At 35.8% G+C, this 18,228-nt stretch overlaps 1 protein-coding gene across 1 annotated transcript in view; it reads right to left on the bottom strand.

Annotated features, from left to right (window-relative positions):
- Window positions 1–18,228, bottom strand: part of ADAMTS3 (ADAM metallopeptidase with thrombospondin type 1 motif 3) — a 288,194-nt gene that overhangs the window by 44,164 nt on the left and 225,802 nt on the right. The window contains exon 5 of the mRNA XM_007998846.3: window positions 13,745–13,944. Coding sequence (XP_007997037.3) covers window positions 13,745–13,944 — 200 coding nt within the window. The remainder of the gene's footprint in view (window positions 1–13,744; window positions 13,945–18,228) is intronic.

The following is an 18,228-nucleotide window of genomic DNA, read 5'->3' on the forward strand; positions in this document are numbered from 1 at the left end:
TGTTAGACCAAAGCTATTGTTTCTTATGTGCTTTTTAGTCATGGGCTGATTCTCTTATCTTATGCCACACTTCATGCTGCCTAATTGAAAAGTGAATCAACTCTTCCACCCCTCCTCTTCTGGATTCATTATCTGATAACATATTCCTAACTTTATAGTTGCAATAAAAGTTAAAAGTCAACAGCCAGGCCTGTCACCAACACATTCATTCAGAGACTCATGTCTATCCCAAGAGGCTTCTTGTAAGGCAGCTGTTTCAAATTAGAAACACGGCTTTGCACAACACGTTATACCATGTACTTAGTTTAATGAAGTTGAAATGTAAAATGCACTTGATGTTAAAATAAGGTTGAACAATGTTAGTAAATAAACAAAACTAGATAACAATAAAACAAAACTAAAGAAAAGGAGACAGAAAGAGTGAATTAATTTCTGGAGAAGGAGAAGTAAGAAAGGGTAGGAGGCACTTAAGCCAATGCACATAACAGTGACAGCTACACTGTAACATATGTAATACATCAATGCTATAGGAAGCTCCTACATCAGAAAGTCTTAGAATAATAAAATGAAGGAAAGATGTGAATAATGACAAAGAGCTTGTGATATTTGAGTTAGTATAAAATGTACATATAGTCATCCTAAATTAGTAAATTCATTTGTACTTAGTGAATTATAAACTAACACACTGTCAAGAAAGTACAATGGACAAAATTATTAATCTCAATAGCAAATATGATATTATAAAATGAATAAAGGAGCATTTTTAAAATTCAGATTTACCATTCACCAAAATAAAAGTATTACTTAACAAAAGTCACTATTATGCCAGGCTAACTAGAAAACAGGGTGACCCAGTAGAAACCAAAATCAGTCTAAGAATGTTCTGAGTCAGCATGCATTTTGAGATTCACACAATATGCATAAATTATCACAGGTAGAAATAATCAAATACAATGGAATCGTATTTTTACATAGCACAAAGTATTCTTTCAATGTGACAAATAACCAGCTGTCTATACTGTACAAAGCACTGTATCTTATTATTTTGATTTTCAAGGTTTAAAAAAGTTCCTCCATATTATTCACTTCTAAAATATACTTAATAATTTGACTGCTTTTCATCTTGCCAGGCCCTATCAATTCCTGAGATGTACTGTTTTTATATTCTGAAATACATGGAGTATGATAAGAGTTGGAGAAATAATATAGCACCATATTATTAGATATTCAAAATCCTGGGTTCTGTTCCCAGCTTGGCCGTGGATAAACTGAGTGATCTCTGGTTGGTCATTTAACCTGAGTCTTGCTTTTCTTGTTGACAAACTCTAATTTTACTTGCTTTGTCTGTTTCACAGTGTTGTTGCTCAAAACAAGCAAGATGCCATATAACTATACTCAGCAAAATACAAAGTACTTGAGCAACTATCCCCCATCCATGCACAAAGTTAAAAAAAAAATTGTGAGTGTATTTTCATAATCTACCTGAAAAGTTCAAGAAAAACAATTGCCTTAATCATAGTTTTTACTGAAAGGGACCTCAAGATTCTTCTATTTGAAATTATTTAAATCTCAATCTCATTGAAATACTTAGTTTAAACTATCAAGAAAATAATTGGGAAAAATCATTTAAAAGCTATTTCCAGCAGATGGCAGTATGCATGCTTCAGAGGGGCAAAGGACAAGCTGCTTCATACACCTGAATGTGCTTACATACCAGTCAGTATGTCAGTGTTTTCCTGTATTTACACATAAATGAAACAATCTCCTTGAAATTAAATAAGAATCGTAAAACATTATAACCTGAGAAAAATGCTACGTTTTAAATGCTTACTCATTTGACTCTTAAGAGCAAAGAAAAATATTGGAAAAAATCATTATTTAGACTTTTTTTTAATGTCATCTGATTGCAAAATTACATAAGAGGCATAAGGAAATTATCATGATCTGGCTGTTTTTAACACTCAAATAATATAGATAAATAACTAAAAGGATATACTAAATTAGCAATTTGAATCTGTCAAGATAGGCTAAATTCTTATTAGGATATTCTTAATAATTCTAAATAATTTCTTATTTATTAAGAAAGCAATTTTACAACTTTTGGTGAAAAGTAAAGTAACTTTTCTGAAGTAAAAGCAAAATCAGCGAAAAGAACAGCTAATAATACAGAGAGCTTATCAGCTTCCAGACACTGCATTAAACACTTTACCTATACTAATTCAAGTAATCCTGGAAATAACTTTAAAGATATTTACTCCATTTTACAAGTGCAAAAGCTCAACATATATTAGAGAGCTCAGAATCCTATAGCGGACAGACGTTCTCATTGCCCAGAGAAGTTAAGTAATTTGCTTGAGATCACACAATTAGTACACAAGCAAGGGATAAAAATGAGCAGTCTGACTTCAGAGTCATAGCTATACCCATTTTGCTGTACTTCCACAGACCTGCAGGCCACAGTACTGTCATTATGCATAGGATGTGGTTTTAAAATCATCAATAGTGATTCTCAACCTTTGAGTTTAAGAATATAGGGTGGAAACATATTGAAAAGGAGAATGTAAAATTTGTAGCTTCTTTTCATAATCTTCCTTATGTAAATTTTAAGCAAATGAGGAGTCAGAGTTTAAATTTAATATAAACAGGATTTATTGATGATCAGTATGAGAGTATTCCACAAAATATTGAGAAGAAATAAAGAGGATCTAGAGAAGAAAAATTAAACAAGAAATCAAGGGTGAAATGTACAACCAGTGTTTTGGATTGCAAGAAAAGCAGTAAGCATAAACATTCTAAATGATGTATTTGACACTGCATAATGCAAACCACAGTACATCTACAAAAAAAACTGAGTATCTTTTCACCATGTGAGCCAACCTATTAGACCATGGGTAGATTTTCTGTGAGGTGTTCAGGGTTGAGCCTAGAGTCTTTATTAAATTACCTGAAAGAAGGGGTGAACAGAACATTAATTCAATGTTCAGATGACCTGATGTTGGAAGAGTTTGTCAATGATGTGAGGGAGGAAAAGGTAAAATCAAATCAAGTATTCCTTTCCTTGAAATGAAAATTCCTTCCAGGTTTGTTCCTGGACAGGACAGATTCTCCCAGGACATTTCGCTGGCAGGACAATCTGACCTGCTTTGTCTGACTAGCTGATGAACAGCTTTGTCTGGCTTCAACAAAGCAATACTCATTTTTTGTTCAGATGGGTGGATTAGGTCTTGAGAGGCTGGATAGCTTAGCAGTGGAGAGCATGAGCTCTGCGTTAGACTGCCTGGATTCGATCTTAGTTGTGTGATGCTGGGCATGTTATTTGTCTCTGTGCCTCAGTTTCCTCACCTGTAAACTGGGATAATTACAGTATTATCCTCATAGGATTGTTGAAAGGAATAAATGAGTTCATATATGTTCAGTACTTGATGTTTGGCCCTTGCAAGTACAAAAAAAAATAGCTATAATTATTGCTATTATTCATATAGAAGCAAATAAACACCACATATATACAAAAGTTTTTTTAAAAGAGACTTTTGGTTAACTGAAAGTAAACAAGTACTGACAAGATAGCCTAAATGATTCTGGCTAGATATAAAAGAATTCTGAAATGGACTGAGAAAAATACTACTCTGTCCACAACTATCTCTTATGTAGGTAAAAGTTCCAAATTCATACCTGGTTGGATTCTCAGCCCCATACTCAATATTCCTTTTCCTCAGAATACAGAGGTGTCTTCCAATCTGCCAACTCTTCCCTCATCTCCAAACTCATATTAATAATAACTACTGTTTATTGATACTCTTATCAAATATTTATTGAACAGTTGCTATGTGCCCAAATGTTCTAGGGGTGGAGAATGGAATAGTCAATACCTTTGACTCTCTGCTCTTATGAAGCATATATTCTATTGGGTAAAACAGCCCTATAGGCATGAAAAAAATGAATGCAAAAAGACATGCGGGCAATGTCATTTGAAATGGGAATAGGTGTCATGAAGAAAACAAATATATGAGTGACAAGATAGAGGGGGACAAGAGGAGGTGAAGATTGGTTACTATTTGGGATTGGGTAGTCAGGAAAGGGAGAACCATGGACAGGAAGGAATAATTGTGTGACTGTTTAGGGAAAAAACAATCTAGGCAAAAGGAAGAGCAAGTGCAAAAGCTCAACATATATTAGAGAGCTCAGAATCCTATAGAGGACAGACATTCTCACTGCTACTTTATAAAGAGACTGAGACCCAGAGAGGACATGCAGTGTTTTCCTCAAATGATTAGCAAAGCTCTCAAGTCTATATGATATCAGTGCCTGTTCTCTTTTCGCAAATACCTTGCTCTATGTTGTGTTTTGTTGTTGTTGTTGCTGTTTTGTCATGGTGGAAGCACTGAGTCTCTAGACAGTCACTCCAAAAATCCCCTCCATGCCCCTTGTTTAATTGCTTCCTTCCTAGGGATAGTAACATTCTCAACTTTCTTTCATGAAAAAAAAAAAAAAAAGAAAGAAAAAAAAAACCTATCTACAATGTTCTGTGGGATGTGGTATTGTTTACCATGATATTCTTCAATGACACTATTCTGTTTCTTTAGCATGATTAGCTCTACTTTCTTTGCCTAACCTTTACATGTCAGTGTTGCTCAAGGTTTGTTTGTTTGTTTTTTGACTGTTCTCTTGATACCTGTTTCCCCTGCAATATTCTCTTCACTGCTGTTTCTTCAACCAATACCTATAGGCTGATAAATTCAAAACTTTTTTTGTTTTGTTTTGCTTTGTTTGTTTGTTTCTTTTGAGATGGAATTTCACTCTTTTTGCCCAGGTTGGAGTACAATGGCATCATCTCGGCTCACTGCAACCTCTGCCTCCTGGGTTCGAGCAATTCTCCTGCCCCAGCCTCCCAAGTAGCTAGGATTACAGGTGCACATCACCACACCTGGTTAATTTTTGTATTTTTGGTAGCGATGGGATTTCACCATGTTGGCCAGGTTGGTCTCGAACTCCTGACCTCAGGTAATCCGCCCACCTTGGCCTCCCAAAGTGCTGGGATTGCAGGCATGAGCCACCATGCCTGGCCCCAAACTTTTATATATCTAACAGTGATTCATCTCTTTCATGCATGAGGGCCATCTGGTCAACTCTAGTAACAGGACTGTCTATTTAGAAGTATACCTGGTTACCTGATAGCACACCCATCTTGTCTCTAAAACCTGTTCTTCTCTTCTAAATATTTTATCCCAATTACAGACTAAATCATCCTTGGTTCCTTCTTCTTCTTCAAGTATTAGAGTCATTCTACTACCAAGTACTGCAGACACCTCTCAAACCTGTCCAACTCCACACCTAGCAGCTTAGTAACCATCCAGCTCATGCAGACTGTTGCAATAACTGGTTAAAACATTTGTAAATATTTTGTATGTAGGTGATTTGGGAACATTTTAGTAGCTCTCCAGAAAGGAAGATTGTAAGGGTCGATGGTTGTTTTCAATAAACGTGAGTCTTTCCTTTTATGTGAATTATGTTTTACTTCATTTAAGTATCAAAGGAGCTTTGGAAAGCCCAAGAATAGGCAGTCAGCTGTGAGGCCCTACAGACTCTTGTGTCCTTTTAACAATGGACACATACCAAAAGCCCAGGTAGAATTGTTTACCTTTCCTCAAGATTGAGAAAGATGGGTTAGCACAGGACGCTATAAACTTTTTCTGTGTTTTACAACCTGGGAAAATATAAAGGCTGGAACAAAGTAAGGAAGGATAAGGTCAGTCTGGTATCTGTAACCTAAGAAACAAGGATGTGTGAATTTCAGGAAGGGAATTTGAGGCTGCAAAAGCAAATGGGGGAAAGGAAGAGGAAACTGAGATGTTTCAGTAAAAATCTAAGGGACCTCTTAATCAGCAATACTGTGCAGATGTTGTGTTATGTTAAGGTAGCATGTGATGTGGGGACTTACTTCTAGAGTGATAGATTCAGGATATTCCTGGGAAAGTGAGTATGTTTTTATAAAAGGCGGCTGAATCGACCTGTGCTTGCTGCAATCTGTCTCTGTGATCTGGCATGTTCAATCCACATCGGGGAAATTAAGACAGTCTGTTGAGGGAGGGAAGTATAGTGTACATAACAAGGAGTATGGACCTAGATAGACACTATGAACTTAGAACTATGAACTGTGTTCATAGCATAGTGTCTAACAGAGTCTCTCTCCTCCAAATAATTCTAATAATGCATCTCTTTCTAAAACACAGACTGATCAAGTCACTAATCTTCTTAAAAACCCGTTATGACTCTTCTTTGACAAGATGAAATTCAAACTACTTAGTATGGCACTTATTATTTTCTAAAGTTAGCCCCAGCTTCTCTTTCCAGTCTCCTCATCTGCTATCTCCCCTAAATAGGTTTTAATTTTACCATGCAGACAATCTAGAGTGGCTCCAAAGACTCCATGAACTAATACTTTCAGTATCTTATTACAAGCTGTTCCCCATCTTCCAAGAACCTCTCTCCCCTTTTTCTAGCAGGAAAATGCCAACTGAGTTGGAAAAGTCCAACTCAAATGACATGTCCTCTTATGAAGATTTCAATGGCCACTGGCATTATTTGCCAAACCATATCCTCTCTTTTTCAATTCATGTTTAGATAGTACTTTGCAACTGAATCTCTTGAAGATTAATGTATTTTATAGAGCTCTATCACATTGTATTATCATTTGTTGATTGGTTAATTTTACCTGCTACAATTAGCTCCTTGTAGAAAGGAGCTATGTTTTATTAATTTTTGTCTCCCAATAATTTAATAGGACCTTGCCTATGGTAGGTTATATGTGCTAGGTGAATTAATGCCTAGAGGACTGATTTGAATTCAAATGTAAGAAATGGATTATTGATAATGACTCAGAACAGAAAACTGCTACATGATATGCTAAGGTTGCATGAATATGTATACTTTCCAGGTAAATCTGCATTGCACTCACATTCAATGTTTTCAGAAAAAGTTAAAAAATCAAAAGTAGTGTATTTATATAACCATCGTTAAGTAACCAGTAACCACATATATTTGCTGCTAACTCTTGAATAAGTCCATTAATACTTTTTAAGGGCCAGGGTACTTCTGTGGAGTTTATATTTTCTTCACAAATATTGGTTAGGGAAGCTTGCCCTGTTCAGATAACACATTTATGCTGGTTCACTGTCCATCGTAAATAGCTAATTTCAATATACAAAGAAATTGATGAATTCACTCAATAATTTATAATTTCTTAGAAGTCCAAGACTGTTTCTTTGTACTGGGAGGCACTCTTTTAAATGAACTGCTTTCTTATCATTTAATAAATCCTGAGATTAAGGCATAAATTCTATTATTTACAGGACTCTAAAAATGTTAATAGGCACATTAGACCCAGAAGACCATTTCATAGATCTTAGCAAATAAAAAAAGATACCTCTGACCTGTCACAGACAGCAGAGTGTTGCTGATGGAAAATATCTGGCACATTGAAAGAAAACAACCTACCCTTTTAACCACAAAAATCTGCCTCATCATCCTGTTAGAATCTTAAACAAGATTGCTAGCTGGTTTGATTCAATCAGGTAACTAACTGAATCCTCATTTCAAAGACTTGAGTTGTATGACAAGACACAGAAACAGATAAAGGAATCAGAGTTTTATCTAGCAAGAGATATATAAAATGACTCAACTTTGTAATGAGAGGCAGTGAAGTTTGGGGAGGAAGAGCTTCAGGCTCAGAAGGCAGATATAGATCTGGGCTCAGGTCCTGACTCTGCCATATTAGCTGTCTGACCCTGGGAACATCACCTAACTTCTTTCAGCTTCAATCTCTTTATTTGTAAACTGGGACTAAGGCCGAACGCATCCTAGAGTTGGAAAGTATTAAATAATTTATGTAAAGTATTTATCAGAGTTTCAGGCACAAAGAACTAAAATGTTAGTAGTATTATCCTTCACTGTTAACATTAAATCTTTATTTTGAATCTAGATGCAAAACTAGATGATTTCAAGTACCTTCAAAGATTTCATCACTAACCTTAATTCTCCATAATCTATTGTCTTCATCGACCAACTCATCCACATAAATGGAACCATTAACAAACAGAATGTTCAAGCCAAAAAAAGTATAAATTATGGTAGATTCATCTCTTTCCCTCAGCCCATGGATTCAATAACAAATCCTACAGATTTTACCGTAAACCACCTATTATTACTGCAATCCTCATTGTCTAATAAACCATCCTCTCTTGTCTAGACATTTATACTCACTTTCCAGTTGGGTCTGTCTTCATTGTCCGTAGGCCTCTCCAATTTTTCCTTACAAGACCGAGAGAAGCAGGAACCGACCCTCAAAGGCTTTTATTTTGTACTTAATACTGCATTCAAGCTCCTCCCATGACTTGAAAGATGCTTGTCTTCTTCTCCTAGCTCTGCATGACTCCTACACACTAAACTTGAGCCACGATTACCTTCTTTAAGTTACTAAAACACATGCCCTTATTAAATGGCTGGATCTTTTACATTAAGTCTCATTTAATAATCAGTTCCTGAAAGAAGGTTTTCTTAATCAAAATGTCTATGTATAACCTCTATCACCCATTTGCTCCTTTATTCTCTTTCCCGGCAAACTGTCAGTTCCTTGCATAGTTCTTATGTAACCTATGATGTAATTATTTGATTTCTCCACCAGTCTATAATCTCGCTGAGATCAGGAAATAAGCTTATTTTGTGTTAACCACCATATACCTGGTATATAGCATTAAAATATTTATTAAAAGGCTGAATCAATCAAAATTTTATTGCATGTCTACCACACGGCAGATACTTTTTGATATAATTACGAGGCTTAATAATATACAGTAACTATACTCAAGGAACAATCAACCTATTAGAGAACTGCTCCTGTTGAGGTTTGGGTGGATAATTATGGACCATGTCAGGAAATTAAAACTTTAAAAACTCTACTCTCTTGAAGCTTGGTGAAGGATTCAGGCAAGCTCCAAGAGGGTCAACAATTTTTTATCATGCTTATTGGAATATTCCCAATACCTAAAATAGGCCTTGCACATGGCAGACGATGCATCAATATTTATAGCATGAGACATGCCCCACAGCTGAGAACCACTTTCCCAGCAAATCAACCATGCTACAAGATAGTAAAACTGTAAACATTTCTTAATATAACAAGATATGATATGGAATCCTAAGAAAGGCTTAACATATATGACAAATCTCTTATTTGAAACATTAAAACATTGGATAGGTTCATATCCATGTGTTTCTTCTTCATATAGGAAGCTTGGTGAAATGTCAAGATCTACAAAATAGAAAGAGGTTAAACAAAAGCAGATGGAAGACGTCTTATCTGATTATTCTCTCTACTGCTTCACAAAGGTGTGGGGATGAGTTAGAGGGTCTCCTTCCTTTCTTGGGAAGTTATATCGAAATCATCTAGGGCCTGCTCAAACTTGTTCACTTGACCCTCAAGCCTCCAGAGAAAAGTGTTAACATAGTGAGCTACCTTTCCTGTATCCAAACATTTGCATGGCAACAGCTACAGAATTTTACCTCATTCACACGCACAGTCATCACTGTCATTAGGAAATACGGCCCTGAAATAGATTAAATATATTTGTATCCAAAAGGTGAACAACTTGCATGGCTAATTTAAAACAGCAGATAAACCAAACAGATTTAACATTACTGTTGACATATAATAGTAAATACTGTGTTTTAAGTGTTCTCATTATGCTTAAATTATGATTGAGTTAAAATTAAAAATAACCTAAACATTCTAAGCCAGTTTCTCTTCCCAGTAACACTGTCTTTTTTTAATGATTAGCTTTACAACCTTATCATTACTTGAGACTGTTTTATGAACTGTAAATAATTTTTTAAAATTTAGCTAAATTTTATTAACATTTTAAAAGTCTCCATTTCCTCTGGAAAAATTGTAATAATTTCCATCTTGCAATATAGTTGGAAAGAATATATGATACACAATAATTGATGATTTATTTCTTAAACACTGCTCCCATTATATCATTGTATTTGCCATCTATTTCCTCTTGTTTTGAGTCCAAAATTTCTGACTCCCTCCCAAGATTGTTCGTGATCTACCTCTACATTATTTATATTCATTTGTTCTTCTTTCATTAAATATACATTTAACACTTAATATATGAGCTCTTTTCAATAAAAGCATGACACAACAAATATAAGCTTCTCTTTAAAAGGGAGCCCCGTTTAAATTAAGATGATACTCTGAAGCAAATTACTTGGACCTAAAAGTATTCCCTTAATTCAGGAACTACCATCTGGGTTCTGATATGGAAATGAAATTGACAACCAGGTAAAGGGAAGAGCACATCTGCTGAGTAGTCAACCAAGGCAAAGTTGACAAATAATTTTAAAGGAGAGTAAGATCTTTTCTCTACCATAGGGATACCTTTCATCCTACTCAATGCAAAAAAAATAGAACTTTTTTTGCTGTTAGCTTTCTTCTACAGTTTCTCTCCAGGACCCTAGCTGACATTTCATCTAAGTCTCTATGTCTACGTAGGCCTCAAGCCTGCTGAGTATAATTTTAGATGACCATGAGAAATCATAAAGCATGGCCAGCACAGGAGATAGTTATTTGAACATTGTTAGAAAAAAACTGAATGTTCCTGGTCTTGAATTTCCATGAGTTAGCTTCATTAGGGTATCATTGTCGGTTTCTCTTTCTACTTCTCATTCTCATTTGATGATGAATTATAGGAAAAGGAAAGAGCCTGCTCAGGTCAGTATTTTGGGTCTGACAGGCTACAACAGGGCAGTGGGTATGGAGGAGAGGGAAGACTTCAGTCTTCTGTCTGTCTTGGCTAAAGTTGTCCACCTGACACCAGAGGGAAAACCTGAAATTATCCAGTTGGAGAGTGATGAGAGTTGGGAATAAGACTAATTTAGAACAAGGTTTCTAAATCTCAGCACTGTTGACATTTTGGGCCAGATAATTAAAAATTCTATGCTGTGTAGGGCTGTCTGTTGCGCGTAGGATGCCGAGCAGCATCCGAGGCCTCTCTCACTATTAACAGTAGCATTCCCCTCCACCCCCGCCCCAACCACCAGTGGTAACAATAAAAAAAAGTCTACAGACATGGCCAAATGTCCCTGGGAACTGACATGGACACAAATGTATCTTCAGTTGAGAACCTGATTTAGAATAATGAAAACCTTGTGACTATACACTTAAGTATATGCAATTATATGTGCAATTCAGTTCTCATTATTAATAAAACTATTTCATTCTTCATCTGTGTGATTTCCATGTCTATCTTTCAGTTGGTCATGAAGTTGGAGAGGGAAGGGGACAAGTGTTATTCTCACCTCTTCAAATCTCTTACCAATACTAATTACTTAAAATGCAACTAATATATTAAGTTTAAAAAAAAATTTTCTCTCTCATAGCTCCATTCTCTGATACTCTATTTATTTTAGAATAATTTGTATTTGAGACAGAATCTTAGCCTATTATCCACTTTTTAAATAGATTTAAGAACAAAAGTCTTCTTGACTGTTTTAAAACATAAAATGCATCACTTTGTTATTCCTTTGACACTCTCAAAATCATACTTACTACTTACTGTCTGGTGAATATACTGTAGCCATTCCTACATAGAAACCCTTCACATTTTCACATGTCCTTCAAAAAACACAAACAAGGCGAACAAAAAACAGCAAAAATAGGAAAAGAAATCTCTAAAAGCAGTTTAACTCCTAACTTCTTGATGAATTACATAACTAATAAACTTGTTGAATCTTTCAAGTTTATATAATGATGAAAACTAAGTCCCAGAAAGAGACATGATTTGTCTAAGGTCACAAAGCCAACTAGCAGTATGACTAAAACTAAAGCCTTACCCTCCTAAATTCCAATTTAATAATTTTATCATTTAATGTTTGGATAACTATGGTCACATCTCCATTTTCTAAAGTGTTATAGCATTTATGATATACTGCCTATAATATGACTTAATAATAGCATAACTTTTATTGTTTAGGTTCTTTTTCCTTCTAATTTTCCCATGTATTTATTTTTTCTCCTCTAATAGTTATAAGTTCTATGAGGACAAGAAACATATCAAAATCTCTGTTGCATTACTCCAAAAGCCTTCTTATTAGGCACATTTGTGGGCCAAATAAGTCTGTACTGATTGTCTTCCAGATACTAGAAAAAAGTAGCCCAGGGACATAATGAATGACATAAGAATAACATCTCCATAGGAATTTTGAAATTTTAGATCACTTACAAAGTAAAATTTGGTATAGGGAGCTAAAATATAATTTTCTATTTGTGCATCTGTATATGGCACTGTAAATAATGGATGACTTGTATTTACTCACTTCATCCTCTCAACATCCCTATTATTTTTCTCAATATGCCAATAAAGAGACAGAAGCAGGACAGAGAGTCCAAGAAGCATGCCAAAGTTACACAACTAGCAAAAAGTTAATAGTCAAAAGGTTAATACGAAAAGTTCATTGTCAAGAGTTGAAAACATTCATGCGATTCACAAATGATGATCGTCTATACACATCTATTGCCAAAGCTAGTAATTTGTTTTCTGTGTATTGTTTGGTCTTCATAACAGAAATTAGTGCCAAGAACAAATAAACATGTGTTTGAATTTCTGTACTCATTTTCTTTTTCACAGAGACGTGGTATAAGTGTAATTTTATAAAGTGCTCTCTCAATAGACCAAAATATTATTAATAGATATTAGCATAAGTAAAATCATGTTTCATGAAATTAATAATTTTTCTCCTTCACTACAGTTGCTTGAAATCTAATCTTAAGCATGGTGGAAAGAGGTAAACTATAGATATCCAAGAAATTATATTAAATATCAAAAGTTGTACAAGGGGGAGGGTGTATAGAGAGATAGGGAAAGAAAACAGAGCATAGGCTTAGGTAATAAATTTGCAAGATCGATATAATATGTATTATTGGCACGAGGCAAAATATATAGAGTACATCAACATCTCAATTATCTTTTACAAGTAAGTGGTTTACATGTTATTATTTCTCCTCAATTGTTCTCTGCCAATTTAAAAAGAAAGAACACAGATTTCAGGATATTGACAAAATTTCTTCTGAATCTGATTAAGGTTCATAAAGGAGAAATAAAGATAAATTTAAAGAGACCATTAGTGGTTGCTGTGCAGCACTGTGCCAATAGTTGTATGCTTTGTACTAATAAATACATTACCTTCGGTCTAATAATGTTGGAAAAAAATCACATTTGTTCAAAAGCTGTAACAAGAAGAATCCACAGAGTTACCAGGCATAAATCATTTTACATCATCCTGTGAAGCAGACTGATTCTAGAAAGAACTGTTTCATCCTTCATGGGCCACATCAAAGCAGACGGACAAAGTCCTGTGAGTTTTGATTATCCCCAGAACAAAATAAAAATTACAATTCATGATTTAATTCCATCTCATTATGGCTTTTTAAATTTATGATTCCCCCTTGACAACAATGGAAAACTACTTGATCAACCAAAAGAAACTTTTGCTTCATGCTTCCTTTATTTTAGTGTTCTTGTATTTTAAATATGTAGATCAATAATTTAAATTTAATGCCATCATGTACATATTTTGGATGCAGGGCACAGTCATGGAAGTTCTCACACAGATTGCCAAAGGGTACCAACAAATAAGAGAAGTGAATTAAAAGATCAAAAAGCTTTAAAAAGGAGTCACTACTCACAATGTTCATCAGGGTCAGGAGGTAGTTTTGGACGTGCTCTTTGCCATGGAAACGGACCACAGAGTCATCCACTCCCAGCAGTACCTCGATGTTGTAATCGTTTTCTCCCGCGTGTCTGCGGCGTCTCATTGTTTCATTCAGTTGCTGGTGGATGTTGCCATAAACAGTACCTAGATCATCAAGGCCTTCCAGGTCCGACTCTATTAAGAAACAAAAGGAACCAGGAATTTCAGTTTCCCCAACAGGCCTTCCAATAACTTCTTAGAAAAAAAGAATCTTCTCAGGGGCCTATCAGTATCATTCATAATCACTGAGATGCTACTTTTCAGTTTATTCCTTAAATAATATGCATATGCATATGACCAGACAGACCTGCTACAAATTCAACATAGAACAGCAACACAGAGGGTAAAATCATATTATTATACAGGGAGTGGTGCCATCATGGCAGACTAACTATTCTGTAGGGATAGAAGTGGTTCAGTTTTTCTCCCAGCAAAGAGCCAAGGCAGTGGGGGTGTAGAATACAAGCTGGCTATGTAGTTATTAAATAAATTGACATTACAAATAAAAACAACTCCAGTATGTTTACAATGATTAAGTTACTATAACCATGGAGTATAGAATTTGTGTCACATAAATTTAAATTGCTCCTCTTTCCTTAATTTAAAAATCAAATTATAGCATGGCAACACAACAGCATCTAGTAATATGATTATCAGTCACTATGTATTGCTTTATTTCTTCTGAGTATGGTTTTCTAGTGAATGCTGCTAGTGAAGAAGTGGATATACAGGGTATATACTATAAACATGTGTGTGTGTGTGTTTGTGTGTGTGTGGATAATATAGTATATAATATACAGGGTACATATTATATACATATGCCAATAAAATATACATATATATGTGTATGCAGGGATACACAGGAAAACTTTAGTACTCCACATTTGTACTGGCCATCATTTGGATGGCAAGTCATTTCAGCTGCTATTTATCTAAATCTGAGATATCAAAGTAAGAAGTCAGTCAGAAAATAACTTATATTCAAAGAAAATTAAAAGTAAAAATAATTTCTTATTTAATGCAGTTCAAGAAACTTACATTTTTTTACTTTCCAAATGAACATTTCGCACGCACATGCACACACATATACATACACACATGCCTATATACATGGAAAGAAAAAGTGAGAGAGACATCATCAGGTTTTAATGACCTCAGTTATCTGTTTTCAGATGACTGTATTTTTTGAGAAAAAAGTTTTAGTGAATTAAAAAATAAAATCTATCATTTGGATTAAAATGAGAGATTATTCAACACTGCTGGCACATAAAAACAAAAAATATATTCATCTCCATTTCAAGTATATAAAACTCGGAAAGGATTTTATTTTATAAACTGCCTTGATGTCTAAAACAACCACATATCTAAAAACAAGTTTGACAGAACCAGCTCTGACTCATGCTTTATATGATGGTTTATTTCTTGCGGCACTGGGGCTTGTTAGTCATTTGAGTCAGCATCTAACATTAATAAATAGGTATTCTCCTCTCCGCCTTTGTGGCTTTAATAAAATTAAGACAGGGGAAAAATAGGTGTCTCTTGGCCAGGAAGATTGATGACCAAGCCCTAGCCACAAAGGATTAGAAGTAGTGAAAGTACAGATCCTACTCACACTCTTTCTACCTTTAAAAAATATACAGAAACACCAACACCCTCCCTTACAAGTAGGGGGACACGCTCTGAATGTGACTACTCAGGTTTAAAAGCTCTACTTTAATTCACTTTGACCTAAGCCCAACTGCTAGCTCATTAGCTGAGAAAATTCTCCTCACCAAGGAATTACATTGGTTCCACAATACATAAATAACTCTCACCATCATCCACATCAAACAGAAAGCTTTCCTCAAAAGTTTTCAAGAGCTGCAAACCCTCACTGAGGTCAAGAGACGACTACACCTGCAAATAGCTTTACTATTCAACCTCAAGTCTTTTTCACACACTTGAGAATGTGAAAGGTTGTGATAGCTAGTGTACAAATATAGGAAATTCAGACATGAGCTCTCAGTTCTAAAAATGGCTCTTTTTGGCAGAACGCTCAGAGAAAACGTCCAATGGAAATATAACAGCAATGTTATTATATCATGAAGCCTGATGTGTGAATGAAGTAGGCTGAATACTTATTTCAGAAAGGCAGTTCATTCTGCTTTCACACACCTTTGGTTTGGCCTTTGCAAGTCTCTTTAAATAGGTAGTTTTCTGGTAAGGAAACAGAATCTCTCTTTTTATTGCATAAGAAACCTGGGAAAGAAGAAGGAAGCCTTTGAAAATCAAGAATAATTTGTCCCTACTTTCCTCCATGCTGGGCAGTGTTCTTTCCATGTTTCCTAAAATGCACAATATCAAATATTTCAAAGAAAGACAGTAGGATAGCTTCTGGCACTTTTTACTTATACTCATCATTATAATTACAGACAGCTCTGAGGCTGTGAAATATCTTCATTCATAATGAATTTGTCTTAGTAAAACTGCAAAATTATGGCAAAGCTATGACAATAATAGCAACTGACATAGTTGACTCCATCTTGCTTCTAACCTCCAAGCTGTTCTTGGTTATTTCTGGGCATAGGTCAAACTAACTGAGAGGAATTTAGTTTGTAGTTTAACTTTAAAGCAAGGATGACCATAGCCCTTCCCACAACTAAACTGCCTTTGTAAAACTAATGAAAGGCCACTAGGTTAGGATTATGAATGAGGTATGAATTCTTTTAAGATACAGGCGTAATAAAATGATAAACTGCTATTGTTCCAGAGGTCACAAGATTGGAAACTTCCCCAATTACTTCTTTGTTTTGTTTTGTTTTGTTTTAGACAGAGTCTCGTTCTGTCACCCAGGCTGGAGTGAAGTGGTGTGATATCGGCTCACTGCAACCTCTGTCTCCCCGGTTCAAGTGATTCTTGTGCCTCAACCTCCCAAGTAGCTGGAATTACAGGCACACACCACCATGCCCAACTAATTTTTTTTTTTTTTTTTTTTTTGGTATTTTTAGTAGAGAGAGGGTTTCACGCATTGGTCAGGCTGGTCTCAAACTCCTGACATCAGCGATCTACCTGCCTCAGCCTCCCAAACTTCTGGGATTACAGGCGTGAGCCACCACACATAGCCCCAATTACTTCTACAGATAGCACCACCATTGTGGAACCTAAGACTGATCTTTTGAGATATTTTTCAGCCTGTGCATTCTGGCAACCTACTGACCCCACCCAAATGCATGACTCATGACTCAGCTGGTACTGTGGCCCCCACCAAGTGGTGGACTCAGCATATGAGGACCATTTTCCAACACCTATTGAAGCGGCATTGTTGTCTGGGGTAAAGACCCAAGGTTTGTCATCTTGCACCAAGGAAATTCAGTATGCGGACACACACAAGAAGTGGGTTTAGGAACAAACATTTAATAGGCAAAAGAAAGAAAAAGGAGAACAGCTCTCTCTCCTGTGAGAGAGAAGAGCACCCAAATGGGGTTTCCAGCCCCCAGCAGAGTACACTGGATTTTATAGACAGGCTGGAGGTAGTAATGTCTGATTTACATAGGTCCCACAGATTAGGTGGACCAGGTGTGACAGTTACATAGCATGTGGGGAAGCTGGCCGTCCCACCCTAATCTTATTATTCAAATGGGTTTTCCACTTGGCCAGTGCCATGTTCTCTCCTCCTTACCGTACATGTGGCTGGCAAAGAGAAGGGAAGATGGAGTTGCCATGTTGGACATGCCTAGTCCCCAGATACCCCCTTTCCTATTGGTACAACTGCCAGCGTTCACCTAGCAAGTTTCTAGCTTGCCTTTCTATGTCTGCAGCTCGATTTTACGGGCTGCTCTTCGTTAGAAAAAAAAATGATTTGGGGCTACTTTTCATTAAAAGAAAAATGTTACCAAGAACTTCCCTACCCTCACTATCCACCTAAATAATTTCTTCTTTACTCCTATATCACTATGATCATGTCTCCAAACAATCAGCAGCACCCACTCCTTAGTCCCCTGCCTACCAACATATCTTTGAAAAACCCTAACTGCTGAGCCTTTAGGGAGAAGGATTTGAGTAATAACTCCACTTGCCACGTGGCTTAAATGGTGCTAGCTGAGTTGGGCAGCAGAGAGTGACTTATGTGACAACAGAATTAGCAGAAAAAAGGAAAATCCAGGTTACAGAGAACTTTCTAACAGGTGTGTTCTCAACTGAGCATTCAAAAGGAAAAAAAAAGGCCCTGCAAGAGGCAGAGCAGTGTTATTAATCTCATGCTTCATTCCAAAAGGATGATGCTCACAGTGCTTTTTAAGCTTCTCAGAAATATCAAAGGCAATCCCCTCTTAGTTCTTAGAGTGAGTTTTCTTTTTAAAAACTTTTTGGGAAAAAGTATGTTTCTGAAGTTTACCTTAGGAATTACTGATGTACATTATTTACTATTTTGGAAACATTTTA

The sequence above is a fragment of the Chlorocebus sabaeus genome, chromosome 7, assembly GCF_047675955.1.
Source record: "Chlorocebus sabaeus isolate Y175 chromosome 7, mChlSab1.0.hap1, whole genome shotgun sequence".
NCBI classification, from domain to species: Eukaryota; Metazoa; Chordata; class Mammalia; order Primates; family Cercopithecidae; genus Chlorocebus; species Chlorocebus sabaeus.